The following is a 23,900-nucleotide window of genomic DNA, read 5'->3' on the forward strand; positions in this document are numbered from 1 at the left end:
TACAGTCATAATTCAAAAGTAGAAGCAATAATAACATTTCTGTAATCTTTGTATATAACTAGCATGCCAGGCTGGCTTGTAAACCTTGGTTACTAGACTCTGAAGAGACAGAGAGTGATATTCCCTGGGCCCCATTACACTGAGTGTAGAATCAGGGTTACCAGCCTCCAGGTGGGGACTGGAATTACAGCTGATCTCCAGACGACAGATACCTGTTTCCCTGGAGGAAATGGCAGCTTTGGATGGTGGACTGTATGGCATCGCGATCCTCCTAAGCTCCCTTCGTTCTCTGGATTCTGCCTTCCAGAGGCTCCACCCCCAAGTCTCCAGAAATTTCCAAACCCAGAGTTGGCATCCCTAGATATAATACTTATTTTTTTCCTCAGAAAATTGAATGCAGTACTATGGTGCTATCACTCCTCATGTTGTACACTTCTGTTTCTCAAGCCCATTATTGTCTATGGTTAAACAGGTCTTATAGTGCTTGTAGTTCCTCAGAAACTATAAATATGAGAGAGCAGGGTGTATTATGTCATCTGCAACTCTATTAGAAGCTATTGTTAGTGTCCAGCATGAGTAGCTTTCGGACCCTATGAAATAGATGGACTGAGTACTCTTTGCCTGGGCATCGAGACTCTGACTTGAGGGTCTAAGAACAACAGGTGGCTGTTCTAATTGGGTGGACTACCATCAGCCTATCCTAGGGATTCCAACCTCCAGGTGGGATGTTGGGATCCCCTGGAATTACAACTCAACTCAAAACTACAGAGATCCGTTTCCCTGTAGAAAATTGATGTTTTGGAGGGTGGACTCTGTGACATTGTACCCTACTGAGGTCCCTGTCTTCCCCAAGCTCCATCCCCAAATCGGAGTTTCTCAAGCAGAATATGGCAATCCTACCCCCCAACCCTTGGCAGCTCTAGCTCTATCCATTACCTATTCTCTGTTAGCATCTGACCATGTATTCGCTCTGCACTTGCAAAGCAATGGGATTATAATTAAGTAGCTATTTGGCTAGGAACAAAATGTCATAGCCATACTAATCCTTCAGTTTGCTTTATCTAATGTGGCACTTTTTAGAGTTTTTAGTGATAAATTAGTTCCCCCTCAAATAAGCACTGATGAGCAATGTCCTTTAGTGCTCATAATGAACCTTTATGCCAATGTTTTCCAATGGTACCGTTCCTGATTTTATCAGTTCTTTTAAATCCTCTTTTGATAGTGATTGTGTTATGTCAGGGTAAGATTCACTATCAAGAAGGTATGGGCAACTTCAGGTAATATTGGCAGCTGCCACCTATTCTTACTGCTGCCATATTATTAAGAAACAGAGCAAAAGCAGCACATAGCCATTCCCCGCCCCCTCCCTGAAATATTTCCCTAATCTAGCTCATTACATTGAGTCTTTTATTGTTTCACACACATCTTGATTCTTTTTTGTCATATTCTTTCTTGAGGAACTTGTCTTGGATTGACCTGTAGGATGCTAACGTTGTTCAGATAGCATCTTTGAATCACTGAAAACAACTCTATGGAGGTCAAAAAACAGTGTTTTGGGCTTCCAGTCTATTTCACTCCTTTATGGAGGTGTAGTTGCAATTATGTTAGGTGTCCTAAAATTATTCGTTTGCTTTTTCCCTACCATCCTGGATAACCCTTTGCTTCGCCAGAGCTGTTTTTAAGTGACCTTCATAAATGCTACCAGAAATAAGAGTAACTCTTATTGGATCTAAATTCCTATGTAGTTAAGTCAAAGTTCTTTCAATTACTTGTCAGGGTCCTACTAAAATCCGTTGCCATAATCCAGTAGACACCATACTTGAATATGTTCTTGAGACTTGATAGTTTCCTTTTTGCATGCCTTCCACATTAATCCATCCTGACCCCAAGGCTTTATAAGATAAACTGGGGATGAGTGGGCACTGAACAGGGCACATCCTGTTTGCTTAGTCTTCGGAACCAATCTCAGCATGATTAACTAAGCATAAAACCTAATCCAGTTACGTAGATGCACATTTTTAGAACCAAATGGAGCATGTTGTGCAACTATCCAGATAGTAACAAGTTTACTGATGCAGTTTGTTTTCACTACAATTTGAAATATGTATGCTAAACTTAATTCTTTTTTAAATCAGTCTAGCCATCTTAAAGTTTCCTTGATGATTGGCCCAAAGAAATAAATATCCTTTGTTTGCCTCTCATCGTTAGAGTGCCTGATATTTCTGTGAAGTTTCATCAACTTTCATCTTCGGAGAAAGCATTAGGGTTATGGCAGCACTGCAAGTACCTTTAAGGAACTTGATGAATCCACACACTGTTAATAAAATCCTTTGGGTATCTTATGTGGAGCTAAAGTAAATGTGTGTGGCTGACCTTTGGCCAATCCATTTTACAAGGCAATATTAAAACTGTCTTTGATCATAAAACACTGGTCCTCCCTTGTGTACTGCATACTTTCTGCATTTATCCTCCACAGGAGATTGGAACTCAGATATTCTTTTTTTTAAAAAAGATTTTTTTTTGTAAGCAAATTGAGCATATCTTCACAGATACACTCTTAATAATGATGTTGTCCCAGAATACATTTGGAAGCAAAGATTATTGCACATTACTTCAATGCCTGCACTGTTCACTAGAAATGAAGAAGAAAATCCCTGTTAAATTATTTTGTGGCACTTTGTTGACAGCAGTTGCAGTTTGTTCAGGAATTTGGAATTTTCCTGTGAAGCCTTGTGCAAATTGTTAGGCTGCGTGGTAGAAGCTTTTGATGATACTACTGGTGTCAGTAACACTGCTGGAATTATGGGCTCACTCTTCCACAGAAACATAACAGTTTAGTTCCCTGTCCTACATCACACTGTAGCATTCTTTTATCCATATAATTCTGAAAAGTCAGAGAATAAAATATCACTGGGCCAAATCTTGACTGGAAGAGTGTAGATCAAAAACCTTATGAGTTTTATATTGCAACATAAAATATTTTAGTTATGCTGTTCCATGAGCATACTGTTTCAAACAGGTGAAAATTTTACATTCATCCCTGTCCTCACAAATTAGTCTTCACACTAAAGTTCTGCTTAGGAAATCGATAGAATTGTCCCTTTTATCTTGGGGAAATCTTATATCACCTTTCCACAGGTCCAGTGCCTTGACTGCTTTTGTCATCTTGAGAAGGACTTTATAAACCAAAAGGAAAGATTGTCTTTGTTTTATACATTTGGTCCATTGGCAATTTACCTTCACAACAGCATTATGACTGGATACACAGAATGGACCTTGACATAAAATTGTTTTGTTGCAAAACCGGGGAATAACCATATTTAGTTCTGGTTATGATTCAAGGCCAAACTAGACGATATGTTGGATATCTATGACTGGATCCAGGGCTATTTTGGGGCAGGAACGCACAGGAACGGAGTTCCGGCTGGCTCCTGAGTTGGCCACGCCTAGCAGGAACTCATTAGCATAATAGGCCACACCCAACAGCAGAAACTCATTAGGATTGGCTACATTCAGGGTGTATGGTCTAACATGCAAAGGGTTCCTGCTACCAAAAAAGCCCTGGGTTTTGACAACAAACAAGGTAAACAGAATAAGAAGCAAAAGGTGGGTGTGGCTGGATGACAACATTTCTGGTGGCATGGGGGTGTGGCCTAAAATGCTAATATGCTGTGCTGTCAGGGGTGTGGCCTACTATGCTAATGAGTTTCTGTTGGGTGTGGCCTGTTATGCTAATGAGTTCCTGCTGGGCTTTTTCTACAAAAAGAGCCCTGACTGGTTCTCCTGTCTCATTAAAGTTCTCTAAACAGCAGCTGGGGTGAGGGAGTTTCTTCCCTTCTATGTCCTTTTTTGATGGAAGTGTTATTTGTCCCAGCAGGGAAAAACATGCTGGGCAACAGCACCATTAGGTGCAATTTGACTTTAATCAGGGAAAAGGCAGAAGGGAGAAAGGGGTTTAAAACTGACCATCACCATAGTCCCATTCCAAGTAGACCCTTCTCTTACTCCGTGGCTGTTGTGCCGTGTAAAGACGTTTAATAAGATGGCTGAGCCACCAAAGTTAAAACAAATGGATGTAGGACAGCAGGAACCAGGAAACAACAATATTGATTGGAAACAACTTCCCCGTCCCCTTCTCCTTTTAAATCCTCCCATGTTGTCCAGCATACTCCCCGTGTGTCTGAGTAACTGCTGCATATTAATTAACCTCCTTTTCATATTTTAAATCAGGATTGTGGTTCACTGATTCATCCCGAGGAATCCTGTGGGTTGCAACCTTTGTCTACTGAATACCTGTCAGCCATTTCACAGCCACAGTTGAAAACATGTGAGGCAGGGGACACACAAGGTTTGTGCCTGATACATTTTCTGCATCTTTGAAAATATGTTCTATTCTGACTAGAATGGAGATTCTTAAGTCTGTTGCAGGCACTGTGTGTAAAGAACTTTGGTTCCCTTAAAATTTTGCTCTGATTCAAAGTTTGGTTCAGGCTTTGAATGTGGCCTGCTTGTGAGTTAAATAGAGTTCAAAAGTGTCTTGCTGAGAAAGGGCATGGTGACCTTGTGAAGCACTGATTACACCAGCTGCAGAAAGGGAGTTGAGAAGCTGGTACCGACTTTCCAATTAGCCACATTCCTTTCAATTAGGCCATGATTTGTACCTGTGGGAAAAGGGGCCAAACCTAGCTGCAGATTGACGTTGTTCCTTCCTCCCAGGTCAGACCACTGTTTACATCGCCTGTTCAGCCATTGGTCTAACTCTTTGGCTATGTGTCATCACTAAGAGACCTTATTGGTTCATAGACCTGGAACCATGAGGGTCCCTTTACCCATAAAGACATGAGATTTTAGTCTCTCCTCAGCTTGATGGTGGCTATTCGAGACCTAGCCATGTAGACACCTTCTTGCTCATTTTCAGCCATCTTGGATAACACATGGGCCATTCAGCTCTGGGCTGTGATGACTCAGGAGTAGAGCCACTTTGGATCACTGGAACATCCATCTAATAATGGGTAATATCTTGTAACTTGGAACCAATGTATTACAGTTTTAGTTAGCCTTTAAATCTCTAGTTTTGTTGTTTTATCCTCACAGTCTTTTGTTCCTGTTCGAAGTATCCTTGTACCTTAATAAAAATATTTTTTAATTTACGTTTGGGTTATTTGCTTTCACAGTCCTCAATCTATATTGGCTGATCACCTACCCGTGTAACTTGCCTTTTATGAGAAACTCCTGTAAGCCTACTTCGCAGGGTGGACTTTCTGATTTAGACCCAGGAGGGTTAGAAGCTTTGCCCTTTGGCTTATGACTACTGGATTAGTTAAAGGGACTGGCGGCAGACTACCAGACTGGTGTGTGAACAGTTACTCACCCCAGGGTTTTGTAATTTTGTGATGCAGCCCTGTGACAAAAGGTGTGTGGCCTGGGCTGGGATAAGTGACCTTTTGACACTGTGTTAAATAAAAAAAGATCTGATATCATAATGACCCTGATTCTTAAGATGTGACAAGATTAGGTCAAAACTATTCTGTGTGCTTTTTCACAACGTAAATACAAATGGCATGTATAATTATTTTTAATACTGCATTTACTGAGCTTAGATCACCTCTTACTTCTACCATCAAAATCAGTATACTTGCAGCTGTGTAAAGATCCATGAATAACTAGAGTAGTAAACATGAGAAATAAAGCCTCAGACAGATGAGTACCTAGTGAGAGACCCTTTAATGCTATGGAGAAGGCCCTACCCTTACCTGGTGTCAGGTTGAGACAACCAAAATCAGATATAGGAAGGGGAAGGATCTTTCCAGCTTTTTTGTTTCAGCCTTTGGCTACTATAGTGGCAACTCTTGAGGAACCCTCAGGTAAAATAAAAGAGCCTTAATGAAATGCACGTGCCTCACTCATGGACACCTCCGTTTTTGCCCTTCCCACTAGTCCTTATAAGCTACACACCAACAGAACTCTGTCCATTCTTGGCTGTCAGAGGAATATTGCAACACTGGTGGAAGGTGGGCCCCACTGTTTTGGGCAACACATACTTTGGTCTGCTGGCAGGTAGAACAGCCACGCTTCCCATCACTGCACAACAGCAAGTTGTAAAGCTCTTTCCATCTCTTCTTTTGAGACAAGGACCATGCCTTGGGTCATGGGTTCTCAGCTGCATTAGCTGTTGTCTGTAAGGATGGAAGAGCTAGTCCTGGCATGTTCTGGGCCATCAGTTTCTCCCCAGACGAAATATGCAAAAATATAAGAAAGTTGCTTAGAAAAGCAGCAGGGATATTCCAGGCATTGCAAGCCACGTTTATAAGGGCATAAGCACAGCATTCAGGAAAGTGTTTAACCATGAAATCCAAAGCAGAATTACATCCTTCTAATTCTACTGAAGTCAGGCCAGGGTATAACTGTGCTTAGGATAAAACTGCGCCAGTCTTATGTCTTCTTAATTTCTTACTATGTTGCCTACCTTGACCAGTAATGACCTACTCCAGCTGAGCTGCACTGAGATGAGTGAACAAAGCATATTCTCACAAATATTGTTTTTAGTTCCTGTTGCCAACCTTAAAAAAAGAACTCTCCAGCCCCAAACCTCCAACAATAACCCTCTTAATCCTTTATTCTCATTACGATCATAAGTCATGTTATTCAGAAATGGAAACATCATCTCAATGCTGGGCTCATTCAACAGAGATTCTTTCAAGGCAGAGGTATCTCCTAAGGGCTGCTACAGAACAGCAACGATGAACAGAGGATCTGGCAAAGTAAACAAGGCAGTGCAGAGCTAAAGACCAGATTGCTCTCCTTAGCCAAGCACACAGCTACACTGAGAATGGTGGAGGCACCCAAGCAGGAGAGCCATGGAGGTGGTTCTTGAATCATGGCCTTTCTGGATATATAAGAGGAGGCCCTTCAAGAGTTAGGTGGTTGGGACCCCTTGGTGTCTTCAGTTCAAGCACTGTGTTTACTACTTGATAGGTCATTATTTACTTCTCGGTAAAAGGTATAAACCATCTTCTTTGTTTCTGGATCTCAAACATTAAGGTGACGTAAATTGATACAAACATTCTGTATATGACACTTGATCTGCAACTCATTCACAAGTTTAAGTCATCAATTTAGGCAGCAGCCATCATGTGATATATATGTTATGTGTGAACTGTTCTTTGAGTGCTTTCATTTTTTTCTGTATTCTACACTGAGGAATATTCTCCAGTGTTATTAAATACTCCTTTCCTGTTTGGCCACATAAGCAAATGTTTTCCCAAGAAGGACATCTTCATACTCTGTATCCATGAACATCTCCTTACTCCTCATGTTAACAACAAGTACACATGTGACTAATTAATATCCAAATGAAAACAAAAAACATGGTGGTGATCTGTTTTCCAGGACAATGGATTGTACCTTGTCTTAGTTGTTCCGACAACAGAACCTGTGACTGGAGACAAATAACATGGCAGCCCCACAATTGTCAATACCCTGTCATTAACAAACTGGAACTCCAGCAGTGTCTAGAAAGCAAAAAGGTATGTACATTTGGTATAAGATACAGGCATTTACAGGAAACTAGTTTATTTCTGCACTAAAGGAATTGTTTGAATATATATTCATATAGATATTTGCTATGTCTTAGTGATGTATTAAAATAATATCTTCACTAGACATTAGATCTACCAGAGTTTTCCATAGACAGAAGGATATCCACTCACAGAGGGCAATTTTCTTATCTACCCCCTCCTGTGGCAACCTGAAATGCCGCTTCCTAATCCTTCCTAAACCTGCATCTCCCGAAGGAACAAGAGTTCCGGGGTCATTTCAGGCTGCTGTGGGAGGGAGGAGGCAAGAAGGTTGCACTCCATGAATGGATACCCTTCTACCCAGAGACAAACTCTGGTGGATCTAAGGTGATGTTTTTATTTTTGCACCAAAATTAGTCTCATTTTTTTTTGCACCTCACAGGGTGTCTGTTGTGGGGAGGGGAAGGGAAAGGAGTTTGTAAGCCACTCTGAGACACCTTTGGGTAGTGAAGGGCGGGGTATAAATCCAATCTCTTCTTCGTCTTCATTTAACTGTAGCCCTGCCCACTGTAAACAGCCCTTCATATGACAGCATTCTAATATCAGGATAAAATGGGTCCAGGTTGCATCTAGGTACTGGATGTAATATGTTCCATACAAAGAACTTCTGTGTCTGTGACAGCTTGAAACAAACTTTGCATGCACTCTGTTTTCTTTTGCTGTATACCTAATGCATGGCCATGCTTCTGCCCACTAATCTTATCAACTCTTCTTTCACATTCTCGTGCAGGTCTCAGAGGGACCTCACTAGGCTGAGTTTTCTGGTAGTGAAGAGTCTAAGATGGTTGCTTGGAAACACAATTTCTTCTTAATAGGCACTGTGTGACTGTCTAACAATTGACTGAGGTCTGTGACTGAGTTACAATTTCTGGTGATACGAGTTTGCAGAAGTAAGTAAGAAAACGTGAGAAAATGTTTGCTCTGCATTATCCCCATGACTGAAAATACACTAAGGACCAAGTCTATTCAGTTAATGAACAACTGAAACAAGCATGCTGCACTTAATACAAAGGCACACACCTCGTGTTCCTTCTCTTTCAGTCTCTCTTTCCAAAAAAAACTCGTGCCCTATATATATTTATTACAGTTGTATATTTCTGCAAGGTGACTCAATTTAAAACCAAAGCTTATAGTCTAAGAAAAGTGATGCAAAAGGAAGGGTAAAGGAAAAATAAGCAAATTTGTGTAGTGTACTGCCAACCTCCAGGTGGAGCCTGGAGTTCTCCTGAATTTCAGTTGACCTCCAGACTAAACAGATGTTCCCTGGAGAAAACAGCGGCTTTGGCATGCAGAGTCTCTGGCAGGGGTCCCCAACATGGTCCTTGTGGTGCCCGCCAACACCTTTCCTAGTACCCACCTAGTCTTTATAGAAAGTAGGGGGGGTCAGGCTTTTGCCCGGTTGGTGGGGTCAGGCTTTTGCCCAGCAAGGCTTCTTATTGACCATTGGAGCTCTGATTGGCTGTGCAGATTTTTAAAAGGTTGCTTTGGCAGCAGCTGCTACCACAGCACAAGAATCTTCACTGTTTGACTGAAGGTAAGTTGTGGCAACCATTTTGTGGCTACCCATCACACTATGTCAGAATTCCAAAGGGGCTCAAAGGCTTTAAAGGGTTGGAGACCCCTGCTCTAAGGAAACACACCTCTGCTGAGCTTCCTCCCCAAATTCCACTCTCCCCATGCTCTACACCCAAGTCTCTAGGAATTTCCCAACCCAAAGTTTGTACCCACTATATAATAATATTGCAAAATATTTTATAACAGGATTATAACAGAAAGTTCTGGGAGGAGCCAAATAGTAGTCATTACTAGCTGAGCCAATGGGAAACTATCTCATTGTCCTATCTCTTCTTCTGATGCAGCCAGGTTGAATGGCAATGTACAACAGATGCCTACAACACTGGTTTACGCATATAGCGGAAAGCAGTATTCTAAATATTATTAAATTAAATATTATATTGTCTATAAAATAATCTTTTATCAGTCCTTTTTGTGATTGCTTCTTTGCTTGACACATAGGTATTCCCTACTATAGCTGTATAGACTGAAATGATTTCATTTTAACAGGGGAAAATACTAAATCTACAGAATTAATCAATTTGCTTACATTGGTAGGATTCTATATTCAAAAGCGGACAGAAGCTGTGCACTTTTTTGTTGATTTTGCTGCCAGATTTTACTTTGTCCTTAGGAAGGGGAAAACAACATTAAAAGATTTCTTCCCAGCATTTATTTGATTTTAGAAGAATATTATTCTTTAATCTAACTTTCCCTTTCTATTAATATCATTTCAATTCTGACATAGCAAACTCACCTAAAAGCTCTAAAATACAGCAAAAGTTATTCTCAAATAATATGAGGTATAAGGCAAAACCCTTTTCATCTGTTTATACGACATACAACAGATAATGGCTTCTGGGTGAATGAAAAGTATAATTCTATAGGAACCAAGGAGTGTGTTTGGGATTGCAGGGACAGTTTACCATCATTTTGCTTCCCACTAATAGTTGTAACCACCTTTATCCAAACTGCTTTTTTCACTTTCATGCATGTGAGAGTGTGCTTAAATAAAGTTATTTCTGATGGGACTAACTTGGGACCACCTGAGGTAGAAGAACAGATCCAGATTGGCTGAGACATGAAAAAGGGAAAATATATTTCCTTCAGCATTTTATAAGTGGATCTATTTGAGTTTATGGTGTGTAATCAAAGCCAATCAGTCATCTACAGGGACTGAGGGAGGTTTCTGGCTGAGAAATTTTTTTTACTAAGTTTATTTCATGTAGCAATTTGTCTTTGAACTCCTTATTAAGGGAAACTGTATGGAGGTTATATTACACTTGTTAGATGATGACCACTTGGGAAATGACATGGATTTAACTGTATCAAAAAGATGTGAAACCCAAATATAACGTGGCTTGATTTGTTTTACATCTGCATGACAAAACCTCATATAACTTTATGGTTAATTAACTTTTACCATAATAGTTCTGTGACTTTGCTGAAGCATAACACTTTAATTATTGTAGAAGGCAATTTTTCATAAAATTGTAATGGGAAACTTGTCTTGAATAGTAAGTAGTTTTTTATATAACTGGGCCTATATCATTACACAATTATAGTAGATGTGAAAGGTGACAAAACATGCATTTTATTTATCGCTCTAAAAAGTAATTTACATTTTAAAAGGGAAAAAATAAGAATAAAATTTGCTAAAGTATTTTAAATTCACCTGTTAGAACAGGGACTGACATTTTTGGAGTTCAGGGTATTTCAACTTTCTCACTATAGCTAATTTATAGCAACAGATTCTGGCTAAGCAAGTGAATTCCATTGTAATTTTGCAACTGAGTCACATTTTCCAGACGTGAAGTGATGTTTCATGGTCAGTATTTTTAACAAGAAGCGCTAAGTCCCTGCTGTATTTACTGAGTGTATGGAGGAGACACAATCTTATGAAGTAATAATATTACCTCGTCAGTGCTTGAAACTGCGTGAAGACACAACTGTTAATAGTCTCTGACCATGCAGTTAAATCCGGTGTTATTACTTTCCTTATCAAGCCATTCATAAATCTGGGAGTGGTAAATGTTGATTTAACCACTTGGCTAGAACTATAGATGATTGACTCTCCATGTGCTAAACATTTAAGTGGCTACAGGAGCTTCTGTGCGCCTGAATCCACCCATCTCACTGTTGTACATTTACAGTATGATTGCGGAATCCTACATGTCACTACTAAATTTAGCCACTCTTTTCTTTTACTTACGTGGTGTATTCTGCTATTTCAAACCAAGCGACCATACACATTTTGGCCTCCATACACATTTTGGCCTCAAAGGCCTTCTTCAGTGGTCAGTAGTACATAAAATAGTTTTTTAGAACACACCCCAAAAATAAACAATATATATCAACCATGACCAGGTGGTGTTATCTCATATATTGTGTGGTTTGATGTTAACTTATAAAGCAAGCCATGAGTTCTGTCACATGGGAACTATGCTCACACATAAGCTGTCCACTGATACTGGTACTATAATGATACTATAGTAGGTGATTTATGTGTGAGCATAGTTACCTATGTTATGTACTATGGAACACTGAAGAAGGCCTTTGAGGCCGAAACATGTGTGGTGTTGCTCATTTGGTATTTATCATCAGCTTTGCATGAGGGATTATAATAGTTTATGTAAAACTGATTCTCAATTACTTTTAATGCAGCCTGATATTCAGGTCCTATATTTTTAATTACATCATCGTGTATACTATATAATAAATACAAGCAGCGCCCACCCGCAATATTCGCGCACGCGCGGGGGAGGATCTCATAACACACACTCACTCACTTTCTCTCCAGGCTCCCCTGCCGCTGCCAGTCCCACTGACTCCCCCCCCCCCTTGGTGGCTTGTTTGGAGCTGCTCTGGACAACCTCGCCAAGGCTTCCCCCCCTTTCCTCTCTTGGTGGCTTGTTCAGAACTGCTTCCTTCCCCCCTTCCTTCTCTTGTCTCCAAGGCTCCCCCAACACATACCTGGGAAATGGCACCCAGGCTGTGGGAGACTGACCCAGCACAACGGAGCCTTGGGGGAAGCGAGAAGGCTGCCAGTGAGGCAGCGGCTGAGCCCTCACCAGGGGATAGATGGAAAGGGCGAAGGGTAGCTGGGCTCACAGCTGCGCTCAGTGTCCTCGCCACTAATTCCAAACAAATGAGGCTGGGAACAGACAGAAGAAATGGAGGGGGGGGCAGTGTTAGGGCAAAGTCCCTGAAGTCCCTGGAGCTTCCTTGCACAGCACCCTGCAGTTTCCAAGGGTAAGTCCGTCCTTTGCACAGGGACAGCTGTTGCTGTGGCAACTGGAGCAGCAGCCGGGATGGTTAGTGGCATGGCGGCTTCCCTCGAGCTGTTCCCGTGCCTCAGTGAGTGAGTTCCCTGTGCATGCCCAGAGCAAGCAATTGTAATTTTTTTGGGATTTAAGTATCTCCTGTATACTTTTTTTACATTTTCAGATTTTTCTGCACACCTGGGGACTGCCCCAAGTGCGCAGGAAAATCTCTTTGCCCCCCAAGTGTCCCTGATGTGCGGATATAGATATCCATACAGAGGGGGCCTCTTGGCTATTAGTATATAGACAAGGGGTGGACCCGCGATACTCGCGGGGGTGGAGTGGGGAGGGAGGCAGAGCCCCAAACGAAGCTCCAAAGTCAGAAGGCGGAGGAGGAAGCAGGAGGAGGAGGTAAGTCCCCCCCATCCTCGCTGCTCACCTTCCAAGTGGCGGCGGCAGCATCAGTCGCAGAGTGTTCCCTGCGCATGCGCAGGGGACGCTCTGTGACGTTCGGGGGGATTTAAACATCCCCCCGATGTTTTTTTTTGTTGCAGATTTAGGATTTTTGTGCACACGTGGGGACCGCCCCATGTGCGCAGAAACCTCTCCCTCCCCCCCAGGTCCCCCCGATGTGCGGATTTAAGTATCCGCACACCAGGGGGCGACTTGAGAATTAGATATATAGATGTTTCTTTTGATACAAATTTTATTTGCTGCAGCTCAACTTTTGAGGCATTCTCAGTACATTTCCAGTTGAGTTTGTTTCCCCCTTCTCCTCTGCTTGTTCCAATAGGGAAGTCATCTGACTAGACTCCCCATGGAGGTCGCATGCCAAATTTAGCATATAATTTGTCTCAGTGAAATTATCATGCATAGATATTAAACCACATCAGGATTTGGCAATAGGCAAGGTTTTTAACAGTAACTGAAGGCTTTCTGTTTTTATCTTTAAAGGTTCTTTTCATTGGTGATTCAACTAACAGAGGGATGATGTATTACCTGATAGAAAGAGTGAATGAGACTCTTCAAGAGTGGCAAAAGGCTCATGATATGAAGTTTTATCATAATATAAATAATAGAAACACATTTATTAGTTACTCATATTATCCCCAATTTTGGATCAGTGGAACCCAAAGACCGACATTTGAAGAAGCACTAGAACAGTTGCTACACAGGTATGGTAGGACTCCTGTTGCTGGAATATTTTGGCATTTTTCACAGTGGTTCATTTATTTACTGCATTTTTATCCTAACTGCCTCCAAGCAGTTTAAGGTGACAGACATGGTTCTTCCTTCCCCCATTTAATCCTCACAGAAGATTGGCCCAAATTAACCTAATAAATTTAATGGCAAACAGGGATTTGAATACAGGTCTACCTAGTCCTAGTTCAACAATCTAACCATTATAGGACACTGTTTCTCACTAATTCTTTTCTGTAATGCAATGGCAAAAGTGGGAAGGAATTAGTGGGAGAATTCAGCGTTTCTTCTGAGATTTCACACAAAGTCAATGGTCTATCATGTAGAGAAGAAGGAACACTGCATCCCAATGTTTTAGTTACTCCCTTTTGGCTTACAGCATTCTATGCTTGTGTAAAGATTTTTAATCTAGCATACATAGATTTTTCTCCGTCTCCATGTCCAAATTTGTCATTCAGAAACATTCTCTGGGTATTAATGATAAGGGAGCAAAACAGAAAAAGGTACAGTGGTCCCCCCTCATAATTCTCTAGGCCCCTCCCCCCCATGTCTGTACAATGCATGTATCATTCTCTATCGCTGGAATGGTGCTCTGTTTATTGGCATAGCATATGTTGTCATGTATCTAATTAGATTTGTGGCATTAAAATGAGTAAAATAATTAATACATACCTAAAGGTAAAACTATGCTTGGTCATATTATGCAATTGAAAATGACATCAGTCCTTGGTGGCCAGAAATTACCAACATGATTGACTAAAGTATAATGTTATTATGTTAGAAATGTTGCTCTCTGTTCTGAGGCAGAATTAGTTTCAGCTTTCTCTTTTACTTTCTTCTATTTCAGATCAAGGCCACTTGAGAATACAGGGCAGACTATATTAGTTGTTGGTGGTGTCCAGTGGCTTAATTTCAATCACTTGACTATTATTCAAAAGGTGCTCAAGCGGTAAGTTTTAACCTTACAGATTTTTTTTTGTGTGTACCTCATATGCAATAGCCCTAGCAGCAACGGGCTTGATTATAAATATGAAACATAAACTGTGCGAAAAATTCATAGAGGGGAAATAAGTGAGGCAAGACAAACTGGAGGAATATTTACCATCCCTTAAGCTCACTTTCCACCTCCCACCTATATTTCTTGATCCCAGCTGTGGTCGAGCTGACGGTCCTGTGGGGCCCAAGCAGTGGCTGGAGCCCACTGTCAGCCTAGGCGAGCAGGAAAACATGAAGGCCAGAGTGAGCCAGCACCACTGGCAGAAGGTGGCAAAGTACCTGATTGCTGGAGGATTTAAATTTTGAACAGCTGAATGGTAGGGTCAGCAGGGAAAGGCAGTGCAGCAAGGCAGAAGCCAAAGGAAGAGCTCTTGGGTTGGAGAGATGGCCAGCAGGGAGCTGCAGCAGGCAGTTGACAGAATAAGGGAGCCCAAGGCAGGATAAGGGAGATGGAGCTACACCCCTCAGGCCCGATGTCCACCCCAATGGGAAAGCCGAGCTGAAGAGAGGCAACAAGGAAGGAGGTTGGGGCAGCAGCAGTGAGCAGGGAAAAACCAACTCCCGAGTAAGCCTGGATAGCTCATTGCCTTTGGTGGGGTGGACTGCACCCAGGACGGACAGGCAACAGTTAGGACTTTGGGAATGCTGGACTGTGAAAGGACTACTGTGGTGAAGGACTGTGCACAGGGGTTCAGGCGGGGAATAGGAGTTAGGAGTGGGGTTGTCTAGACATAGGGACAGAAAGTCTTGGGCCAATGAGGAGGGGGGGGAAGGGGTTGCCTTGACACATGCTCTAGGACACCCGCAGAGCCTTTTGAATCCATGACAGTAGCCATTTGCTGGGTCATAAACCAGGGAGGCCTGAGATCTCATGGACTCAAGGCTGATATTAAACATAACACTGTAAAATACTTCCACCTCAATGGGAACACCAATCTATGTGATACCTTTTCCATCTCCTTTCAAGCCATAAGCTTCACACAACCCATACTTGAGTAAAGCTAATATAAACTAGTGCAAATAAGATTTGAGACAAAGTGCTGAAGCTGCTTCAGGGCTGGCACTTCTTATTATCAACTCTGATGGGTTCCACAAGTGTAGTGATAAGTAGTTAATAGCTAGGGATGGGCACAAACCGGCTCACTAACTTAAGTTTGTGACAAATTTTGGCTGGTTCATAGTTCATAAAGTTCGTGAACTGAAGAGTCGCCACAAACTTCCATGAATTTTAAGGCAGTTCATGGCAGTTTGTGGCAGTTCATGAAGAGCAGAAAGCATGGGTCTAAATGGCTCCATGCCATTTAAACCCCTGGTTTCTGCTTTTCACAAAAAACATTTGAGCAGCAGGGAGCAGAAAGCAGGGGTCACAAACCACTACAAATTGGTTTGTTTTGCAACCTCCCAGTTCATGGTTCGGTTTGTGGTTTGGCCATGAACCAAAATGAACTGCAGAGATGCAGTTCGTGCCTATCCTTTATAGCAGCAAGAACTTTAATGAGGTAAGTAAATGGGAAAGCTTTACCGAAGGCAGGGGATAATAACTCTAATGGTGAGTCTTTAACTAGGCCTTTTGTGCTTGCCATTAAGCAGTATGAATACCTTCCAGAGTCCAGACCCTTCTTCCCAGGGTTTTCCTAACATAATCAGAATTAAAAGTGTCTATTTTGTGTTCAATCTGACAGCAAGACTCCATCTTATTTCCCCCAACCTCTACAAACTCACTGCTAGCTCTCAAAGAAATATTCCTGCTTGCAGTTTTCTCTCATACCATCACTTTCTCTTTTCCATCCCCTTCTCTCTCTTCTCCCATTTCTTTGGTCAGAGTCAAAAATTAGAGGTGTTAGGACACATTGGGTGCGTTCAGACGGGGCGTTTCTGCCGGCATAAACTGCACCGGTTGGAACCGGTTTAGTTTCTGCCAGCATAAACGCGATCACACTTACCCTCCATTTTGCGGATCCCTCTGGTGGACGCCCGCTCACACGCTGTGGGCGTCGGCGTGTTTTTTTTTTTTAAAGCACAGTTTGAGCATGCGCATAGGCAGCCATTCAGAGAATGGCGATTTTTGTGCATGCTCAACCCTCCCCCCATTACATTTAAACTTTAAAGGTAAGGACTTACCTTTAAAGTTTAAAGCCCAACCTGGCCTCCCTGTAGTCCCGGACTGCTCTGGGAAGTTAAAGTAAGGGGTTTTTTTTTCTTAACAAACGCTCGGGGCAAAGCTTCACCCGAGCGCATATCGCTTATTTTTTTAAAAAAAATGGCGGGGGAAAGCCGGAAGCCTCAGGCTTCCGACGGAAGTGGCTGTACAACGTTTGGAGAGCGATCAGACGCCGGGGTGCACCTTTTTCAACCGTTGCACTCAGTTTACCACCACTTGGGACCTAGTGGCAGAGTGCAATGGTTTAAAGGGATTTACAACAGTTAGGGACGGAAGGCAGATGTTCGCCGTGTGAACGCCCGTAAGTACACCGGTTGGAACCGGCACCCTAACCATTGTAAATCCCCCGTCTGAACGCACCCATAGTTCCCTTAGAATTGCCATTATGCTTGTGACAGAGGCAGTGCTGGATTAAACAATGTGAGCCCCTAAAGCTATGTCAAGTTTACAAGCCACCCCCCCCCCATTGTAATTTAGTAGTGTTTATGATGCCCAGCGAGGAGCTTTGTGCTCCCTTATGGACATAAATGAACTGTGTGTAAAATGTGCAGAGGGGACTCTGATGTAAGGTGACCAGATTGTGATGCCAGACACGCGCTAGCAAGAGCCTGAGATGATGTGCCCGTGGTTCCCGAGGTTGCCCCGTTCCAGATGTACTCCTAGACACATGAAACATTCTAAAACAGCCATCTGCCATTGCTGTTTAAACTAAGGACTCCTGACGCCATTAAAGAAGTACTTCTTCATCACGGTGGCAGGCCCCCCCCCACCTTTGCTGCATTGAGAGGCACAAAAGACTCTTTCCCACCTTTTGCTTCACAAAGGATTTGGCCTTCCTCATTCATTCCAGGAACTGGTTCTGCAGCCCTGAGACAAAGAACACAATAGGTGCTAGCCGATGAGTCATAACGACCCTAGAGGTGTGTCTGTCACAAGTTCAGTTAGAATTCAACATTGACCAACCCCGGACGTGACTTCTGGAATGGACCACCAAGGGGTGGTCTCAAGGGAGGTGGCCAGCAAAGCCCTCCCCCTGAGCCCCCCATACAAAAGTGGGCACCCAGCAACGTGCTCTCTCTCTCTCCATGCTCCCTGTACTCTCTATGCCCCCTCTTCACCCTCTATACGTCCATTCTGGCTCTTTAGCTGTTAGCACTTGCTATCCTGAAACCCTTCATCAAATGGGCTCCAATTAGATTTCTTCCGTGATATAACTTGACTAGGCTTACCAGGTGCCTGCTAATGGTGGCAAACACCTGGTAATTGTTGCTGATGCCTGCCAACACTCATCTGGTCAGTGGGTGGAAGCAGGGTGGCAAAACTGGGAGAGGGGCTGGCAATCTTCATCACCATATGATGGCGATGAAGATTACCCTCTTATTTTGCCAGCCTGCTTCCACCCACTGACCAGATGACCATTGAAGGGCATCAGCAACAATGCATGCCTGGCAACCCTAAACTTGACCTAGATAGCTGAAGGCCTAAATTAAGCAGAGCAACCACAGCTGAGGCATAAATCCTCTGAGGTTTTAAATTCTCACTTGATATTCAAACTGGCAGCTCCCTGGTTATTTTATCTCCTGCAGTAATACAACATTAAAAAATGTTTATGGCTTGTCGTTTTTATATCTATCAATAAGGTGTGCTTATTTTAAAATATTCTTATCCACAGAGCGAATCTCTCAAATATCCTGGTAGTAATAAAATCTCTGGGAATGGGCTTTCATCTGCCAGTGGATGGAGTGCATTCTTTGTCCCCGGTAAGACACCTTTTGACTGTGGAAATGTTTTTTTAGGCTTTCAGCATTTTTATTTGGTACCTTTACTCGAAGAATTTTGCTGATCTATGGAATATACTTCCATGACGTCAGCACAAGATAAATGTCAGGATCTACTGGTCATCCTCAACATGACAGTGCCAATGGCAAAACTTGGCAACAAAGCTATTAATCTCTTGTGTAACAAGCTCTAAATCATAGCCAGAAAGGGGTGCTGGAATGAGTTTCTAAATCTGAATCCTAAACTGTTGTTGAAAAACAGCATTTATTCCAGCTGTAACGAAACCTTCATTAGCTGACAGACTGAAATTTTGTCTGCTGTGCAGCTGCCTCTAACTTACACAATGTTGGTATGCTTGGCCTGTGCCTTTTCATATGATTTGGAGATCTCTCTGTGAGATCTCAAGGTCTGGCTTTAGCTATAGCTGCTCATCTTCTCCTCACAGCTGGATACCACAGAATGAGCAAAACAGCTTACTCTGCTTCCAGCCACTCCTCCTTCCCTGTATCATAGAAGGGAGCGGGGGGGGGGAGACTCTTTGGCCGGCTTCGGCTGCTCTGGAGGCTGGGCACACTTTGCAGCTTTCCCCAGCTCCAGCCCTGCCTTCCCTCAGACATTCTGGGCTGCCCATCAGTCTGCCCCATCATGGAAGCATTGGTTATCACGTTGTTGATGAGAGGTCATGATGGGACGTTCCCCACCTCGTGGACAACTTTCCTCATTGTACGAACTATAATTGCCCACCAACATTCCTCCTTATTATCTCAGTCCATGCACTTTTGCCTACCTCACAGGCTTGTTGTCAGGGTAAAATGGACAAGAGGAGAATAATATTGTAAGCCACTTGGAATGCCCATTGGGGAGAAAGTGGGATATAAACTTCCAAATAGATAACTAATTGAAGGAAGGAAGATGGAGAGTCAACAAGGAAAGAACATATGCTCAGCTTAGTAACATACATTTAAGCTTTGGTTGTTTGAGCTCCTCAAATATTATTTGGTAGGTTTTTATTCCTTCTTTCTCCCACAGCACTGTGACTCCCAAGGCAGATAACTACAAAAATTCAATAATACAAATTAAAACAAAAACCCACTGCTTAAAAAATGCACTAAGCAGGGAGGAATATGATGATATACTAGAATTAGACGCCAACCATGATAAGTCAACTTTGGACAGTGTATTAGAACGGGATACCCTGACATGGTTGTACCATAATAGTCACCATTGAAAAATCTGATGAGTTCTATAAAGATTTGAGGATTTTACTGCCTGGTTTAATTTTTGTACATATTTATTCATATTTTTTACTGCTCTAGGAATAAATTTATTTTAGCAAAAACTGTAAATCAGTGAATTAGAGAAAGATAATCTGATTTCTTTGTATTTAATTTTTAGGCAGAAGTACAAAACCTGTGGAAAGAAAACCAGGCTGTTTTGAAGATGGCAAAACAATATGGCTATGAAGTGGTTGACACTTTCATTATTACTATGGGACGGTACAAGGAATTCTTGCAAGGGAAGTGTGGATGCCATTTTCATGAGGTGATCATTTGTTAATGCTTGTTTTGGTGAATAATTCAAAGAGTCCCTGAGTTGTCATGTGTTAGTTAAAACACTTGCAATTTAACTACACTGGTGTGATCAACCAGTATGAAAAGTACCAGACAGTGATTTGGGGCATTTTGGAAATGGGTGTGTAATCCCCTCTGGGCCCACACAAACAACACACTTGGAGACTGAGATCTTTCCCTGGATCCTTCCCAGTGGCTAGTAGCTGTTGTGCAGGCCCCCAGTTCAGGTCAGAACCAGACTGCAGGAGTGGGAAAGGCCTTTTACCCTTCAACACCTGCCAGTTTCACTGACTGTAACTGAACTATCCCCCATCCGCAATGTCTTTATTACTACTAGAAAGTGGGGGAAATGGAGTAAGAGAAGTTGTCTAATAACAGAACTTTCAAATGGTAAAACTGTGTATAGTCAGAATGCTTAAACCTCTTCATTCTGTGACCTCACTCGAAAAAATGGACCCATGCAGCAGCTATTTAGCCTCTTAAGAGTCTTGTGATCATCAAGAGTAATTGTTCCTATTATGTCTTTGTTCATTTAACGTGCATACATACTTTCTCCTCTCAAGACTCTGGCTGCCGATCACAAGGGGCTTGGGTTGGTTCTCAAAGAGGGCCCACTTTAAGGGATTTAAGAAATTTCACTTGAATGACTCTAGACCAAGAATAGCCCCAGTGTGGCCCAGGGGCTAAATCCAGTCCCCAAGGCAATTTTGTCTAGCCCTTGCTGGCCCTGGCAGATTCCACACTTTACTGTTATATCTCTTTACTGGGTTTTGTATTTGCATGATTGCTATGTTATACTGTGAACGAACACATGTACTCCATAACATTGAAAGTATTTTTTTTTTGGTATGGTACACAATTTGTTACAGAGTCTGAACACTATTCCAGTGAGAGGTAGTGTTGGTCAAACTGAGAAGAACAGAGTGGCTGCCTGAAAAGAAAGCAGGAATCAGCACAGGAGCCATTTGAAGTGCTTAAGCCATCTCAAATATGTTTGTGCCCAGAGAATGCATGCACCCTCAAAATGTGTCGTTAACATTCCATGGAAACATTGTGCTTCTTAAAGGAGCCTCAATGAAGAATATGTGATACCACTTCAAAGCATTTCAACAGTTTGCTTTGTCTGAATCTGATGCAAGCCAATGAAGAGAAAAGGCAGCTGCATCGGCTTGTTCGGTTTCAGGTGTTTGACTTCAATCCAGAATGATTCCTACTGAGATAAGCAGGATGGTGCACTCAGAGATGATCAGTTACGAGCATTTCAGAAAGCAACTTCTTAGAATTAGAGGAGACAAATCAATTTGCAGTAATGTCAAAAATGCTTAGGTGGATCCTAAGTGAAAAGGGGGGTAACATCAACAGATCTTTGTGCTTTGAAGCACAGCAATATGCAGTGCTGTGAAATTAATTTTGGCACTCTCAATTTCCAGTGGCCCCAAAATAAAGGCATTTGCATTCCATTTTTGTAAGCAGCTTCAAAGGTAACCCTGCTGTACCCTAAGTGTACTTCATAAGGATTTCCTTTCCTCCATGGGAAATGAGAAGTGAGAAATTCGTTTTTTGCATGAATTTTTCCCTCAAGCTGGAAAGGCCCTTGATATGACTGTGCTCTGCTTGCTCTCCTTCTGGTCATCTTAGGGTCTCATTATAAATTCCACGGTACATGTGGTTTCTGTCACATCATGTCTCTTTCATGGCCCTGAGATAAGTGGAGAAACAATTGAACTATAAAACAGAAGCAGTAATTTAGCTGTCCATAGTATAACTCCATGGTTTAAACACATACAATTTGAATAGAAGATCCATTTCTATTACTCCCATGCATCAAAAGGATAATTTCACAAACATTCCCTTTCTTTTTCAGGTGGTGAAATCCAAAACATCTGGAGCAAGCTCTTCTACGACAAGGACATTATCAAGGCCCTATGTTCTGGGCAAATATTTCAGCAATCAAAGCAATTTGATGCAATTGCAAACCTACACATCAAATTCTCAATCCCCTTATCATTTGAGAGGCCCAATAAACCAAGTTTATTCAGAAATCCTTCTCAGCAGGATCTGTATAAATGACAAGAAAGCTGTTGGAATGTAGCTTTGTTTGGCAGAAATGTAGACCTCCAGACTGCCCACTTTCCTGTGTGGTGATCCAAAGGCCCCACCAGATTTATTACACACTTCTCTGAGTGGCCAAACATACTAGCATAACTCAAGACATGTGGCAGTTTCCACGAAGCCTTATAAAATCAAGATGTGTCCCCATGTATCTGTGGTTTCAGAATGGGAGACAGAGAATCAAGAGAAAGAGGGAGGGGAAAGAGTTACTGTAAATACTGCCAAGATTAAAACAGTTGTAACCTAAGCATATGTATATGATAGGAAAGAGGAAAAGCACTATATATGTATGTGTGAATTTTGTAGAGATTACTTAAGTATAGCTGCAGTGTACAATATTACATCATCTGTCAATAAAAACCTCATTCCACTTTCGAGAGTTTTATGACATAGCAAAATAGTTGTCTAAGTATATGCACTTGAAACGATATCGGAATTTCAGCCATAGTACCATATTTGTACTTCGGACCTTTGCATGATGGAAGATACGACAACACAAGTGCCACTCCATTGCCATTCTTACAATGCTGCTTCCTCTGTCTTTGTGCAGTCCTTCACAGCACTTCTGTTTGTGTATTCACTGGGCATACAGGCTTCTTCTTCCAGTTTATGATTTCCGAGTTTGGGGAATAGGTTCAGGACTACCTAAGCATGTACTGCTACTAAAACTACACATTTTACTGGGCACAAAAATAAATAAATAAAAGAGAGAGAGGGAACTTTGGCGCGTTTTGGATTGCAGGTGAACTAAAGCTGAGAGACAGCAGCTTGCTTAAAGTGAGTTTGTGGCTGTGATCTGAGCCACACAGTCCTTGGTTCTCTCTCTTAGTATACTCAGCACTCCACTTTGTTTCTGACTGCAGCTTCTTCTGAAACATAAGAAGTCAGACCTAAAGGTCAGTAGCAGCATGGTAGGTAACCTAGAAGCCCAGATGGCCACCTGCAGAGCTTCCTGGACAACCCTTTTGGATTCCATCCACTGCTCAGATTGGGTGCAGCCTTTTAATGAATATTTGAACATTTCCAGCTGGTAGTATCCCTCCGGGCAAGTATGCACTGTCAACGATCTTACACACAGAAAGAAGGCAATATCCTCATTTTCCTGGAATGATTTGTGTCTTCTCCAATCTATCCACTTTCTACAATAGAGTGTGCCTTTGGTGTTTCGTTCCATCTAGGTATTTTTCCAGTGGTTTCATAGCTGTAGTTATACAGTGATCTTGTGAATGTGTACCAAATGCGAAGGGTTCTGTGATACCACAGGTATGCTGTTTTATTAACGTCTTAAAATCACTATCTTTTTATAATGCTTAAGTATTTCTACATTCTAATTCTGCTAGTGTTTTTAAGGTTTTCCTATTGAACATTGTTTAGTTTTATTTATGCTGGATGTCCTTGTAATAGAAGCAGAAATGGAGAATAGCTGCCTTTGTAAATATGTCTGTACTGGAAAGCTAGACTGTTACTAAACCCAGGAGAAAGTCTGGTCATGTGCTAGTTCATGCTGGCAAATGTGCAATGAGGTCTGTGCATATTCAACATGAGATGGTTTTTCAATGCTATTGTTCATTATGTTTTAATATATCTCAGATGTTGTTATTCTGAAAACAACCTTTTCATGTTATATTTTATAGTTATATTTTTATATAAAGTTCTCACTGTAACATCCAAGTCAATCTAAGAGTTA

At 41.9% G+C, this 23,900-nt stretch overlaps 1 protein-coding gene across 1 annotated transcript in view; it reads left to right on the forward strand.

Moving 5' to 3' along the window:
• CPED1 (cadherin-like and PC-esterase domain containing 1) overlaps positions 1–23,281 on the forward strand; it is a 162,581-nt gene extending 139,300 nt beyond the window's left edge. The window contains exons 17-23 of the mRNA XM_015412691.1: positions 4,231–4,348; positions 7,390–7,526; positions 13,349–13,569; positions 14,442–14,543; positions 18,424–18,511; positions 19,926–20,072; positions 21,966–23,281. Of these exons, the coding sequence (XP_015268177.1) occupies positions 4,231–4,348; positions 7,390–7,526; positions 13,349–13,569; positions 14,442–14,543; positions 18,424–18,511; positions 19,926–20,072; positions 21,966–22,193 (1,041 nt within the window). The 3' untranslated portion in view covers positions 22,194–23,281. The remainder of the gene's footprint in view (positions 1–4,230; positions 4,349–7,389; positions 7,527–13,348; positions 13,570–14,441; positions 14,544–18,423; positions 18,512–19,925; positions 20,073–21,965) is intronic.
• The last annotated feature ends 619 nt before the right edge of the window (positions 23,282–23,900 follow it).

This window comes from Gekko japonicus, unplaced genomic scaffold (genome assembly GCF_001447785.1).
Source record: "Gekko japonicus isolate JY-2015 unplaced genomic scaffold, Gekko_japonicus_V1.1 scaffold550, whole genome shotgun sequence".
In the NCBI taxonomy this organism is placed as follows: Eukaryota; Metazoa; Chordata; class Lepidosauria; order Squamata; family Gekkonidae; genus Gekko; species Gekko japonicus.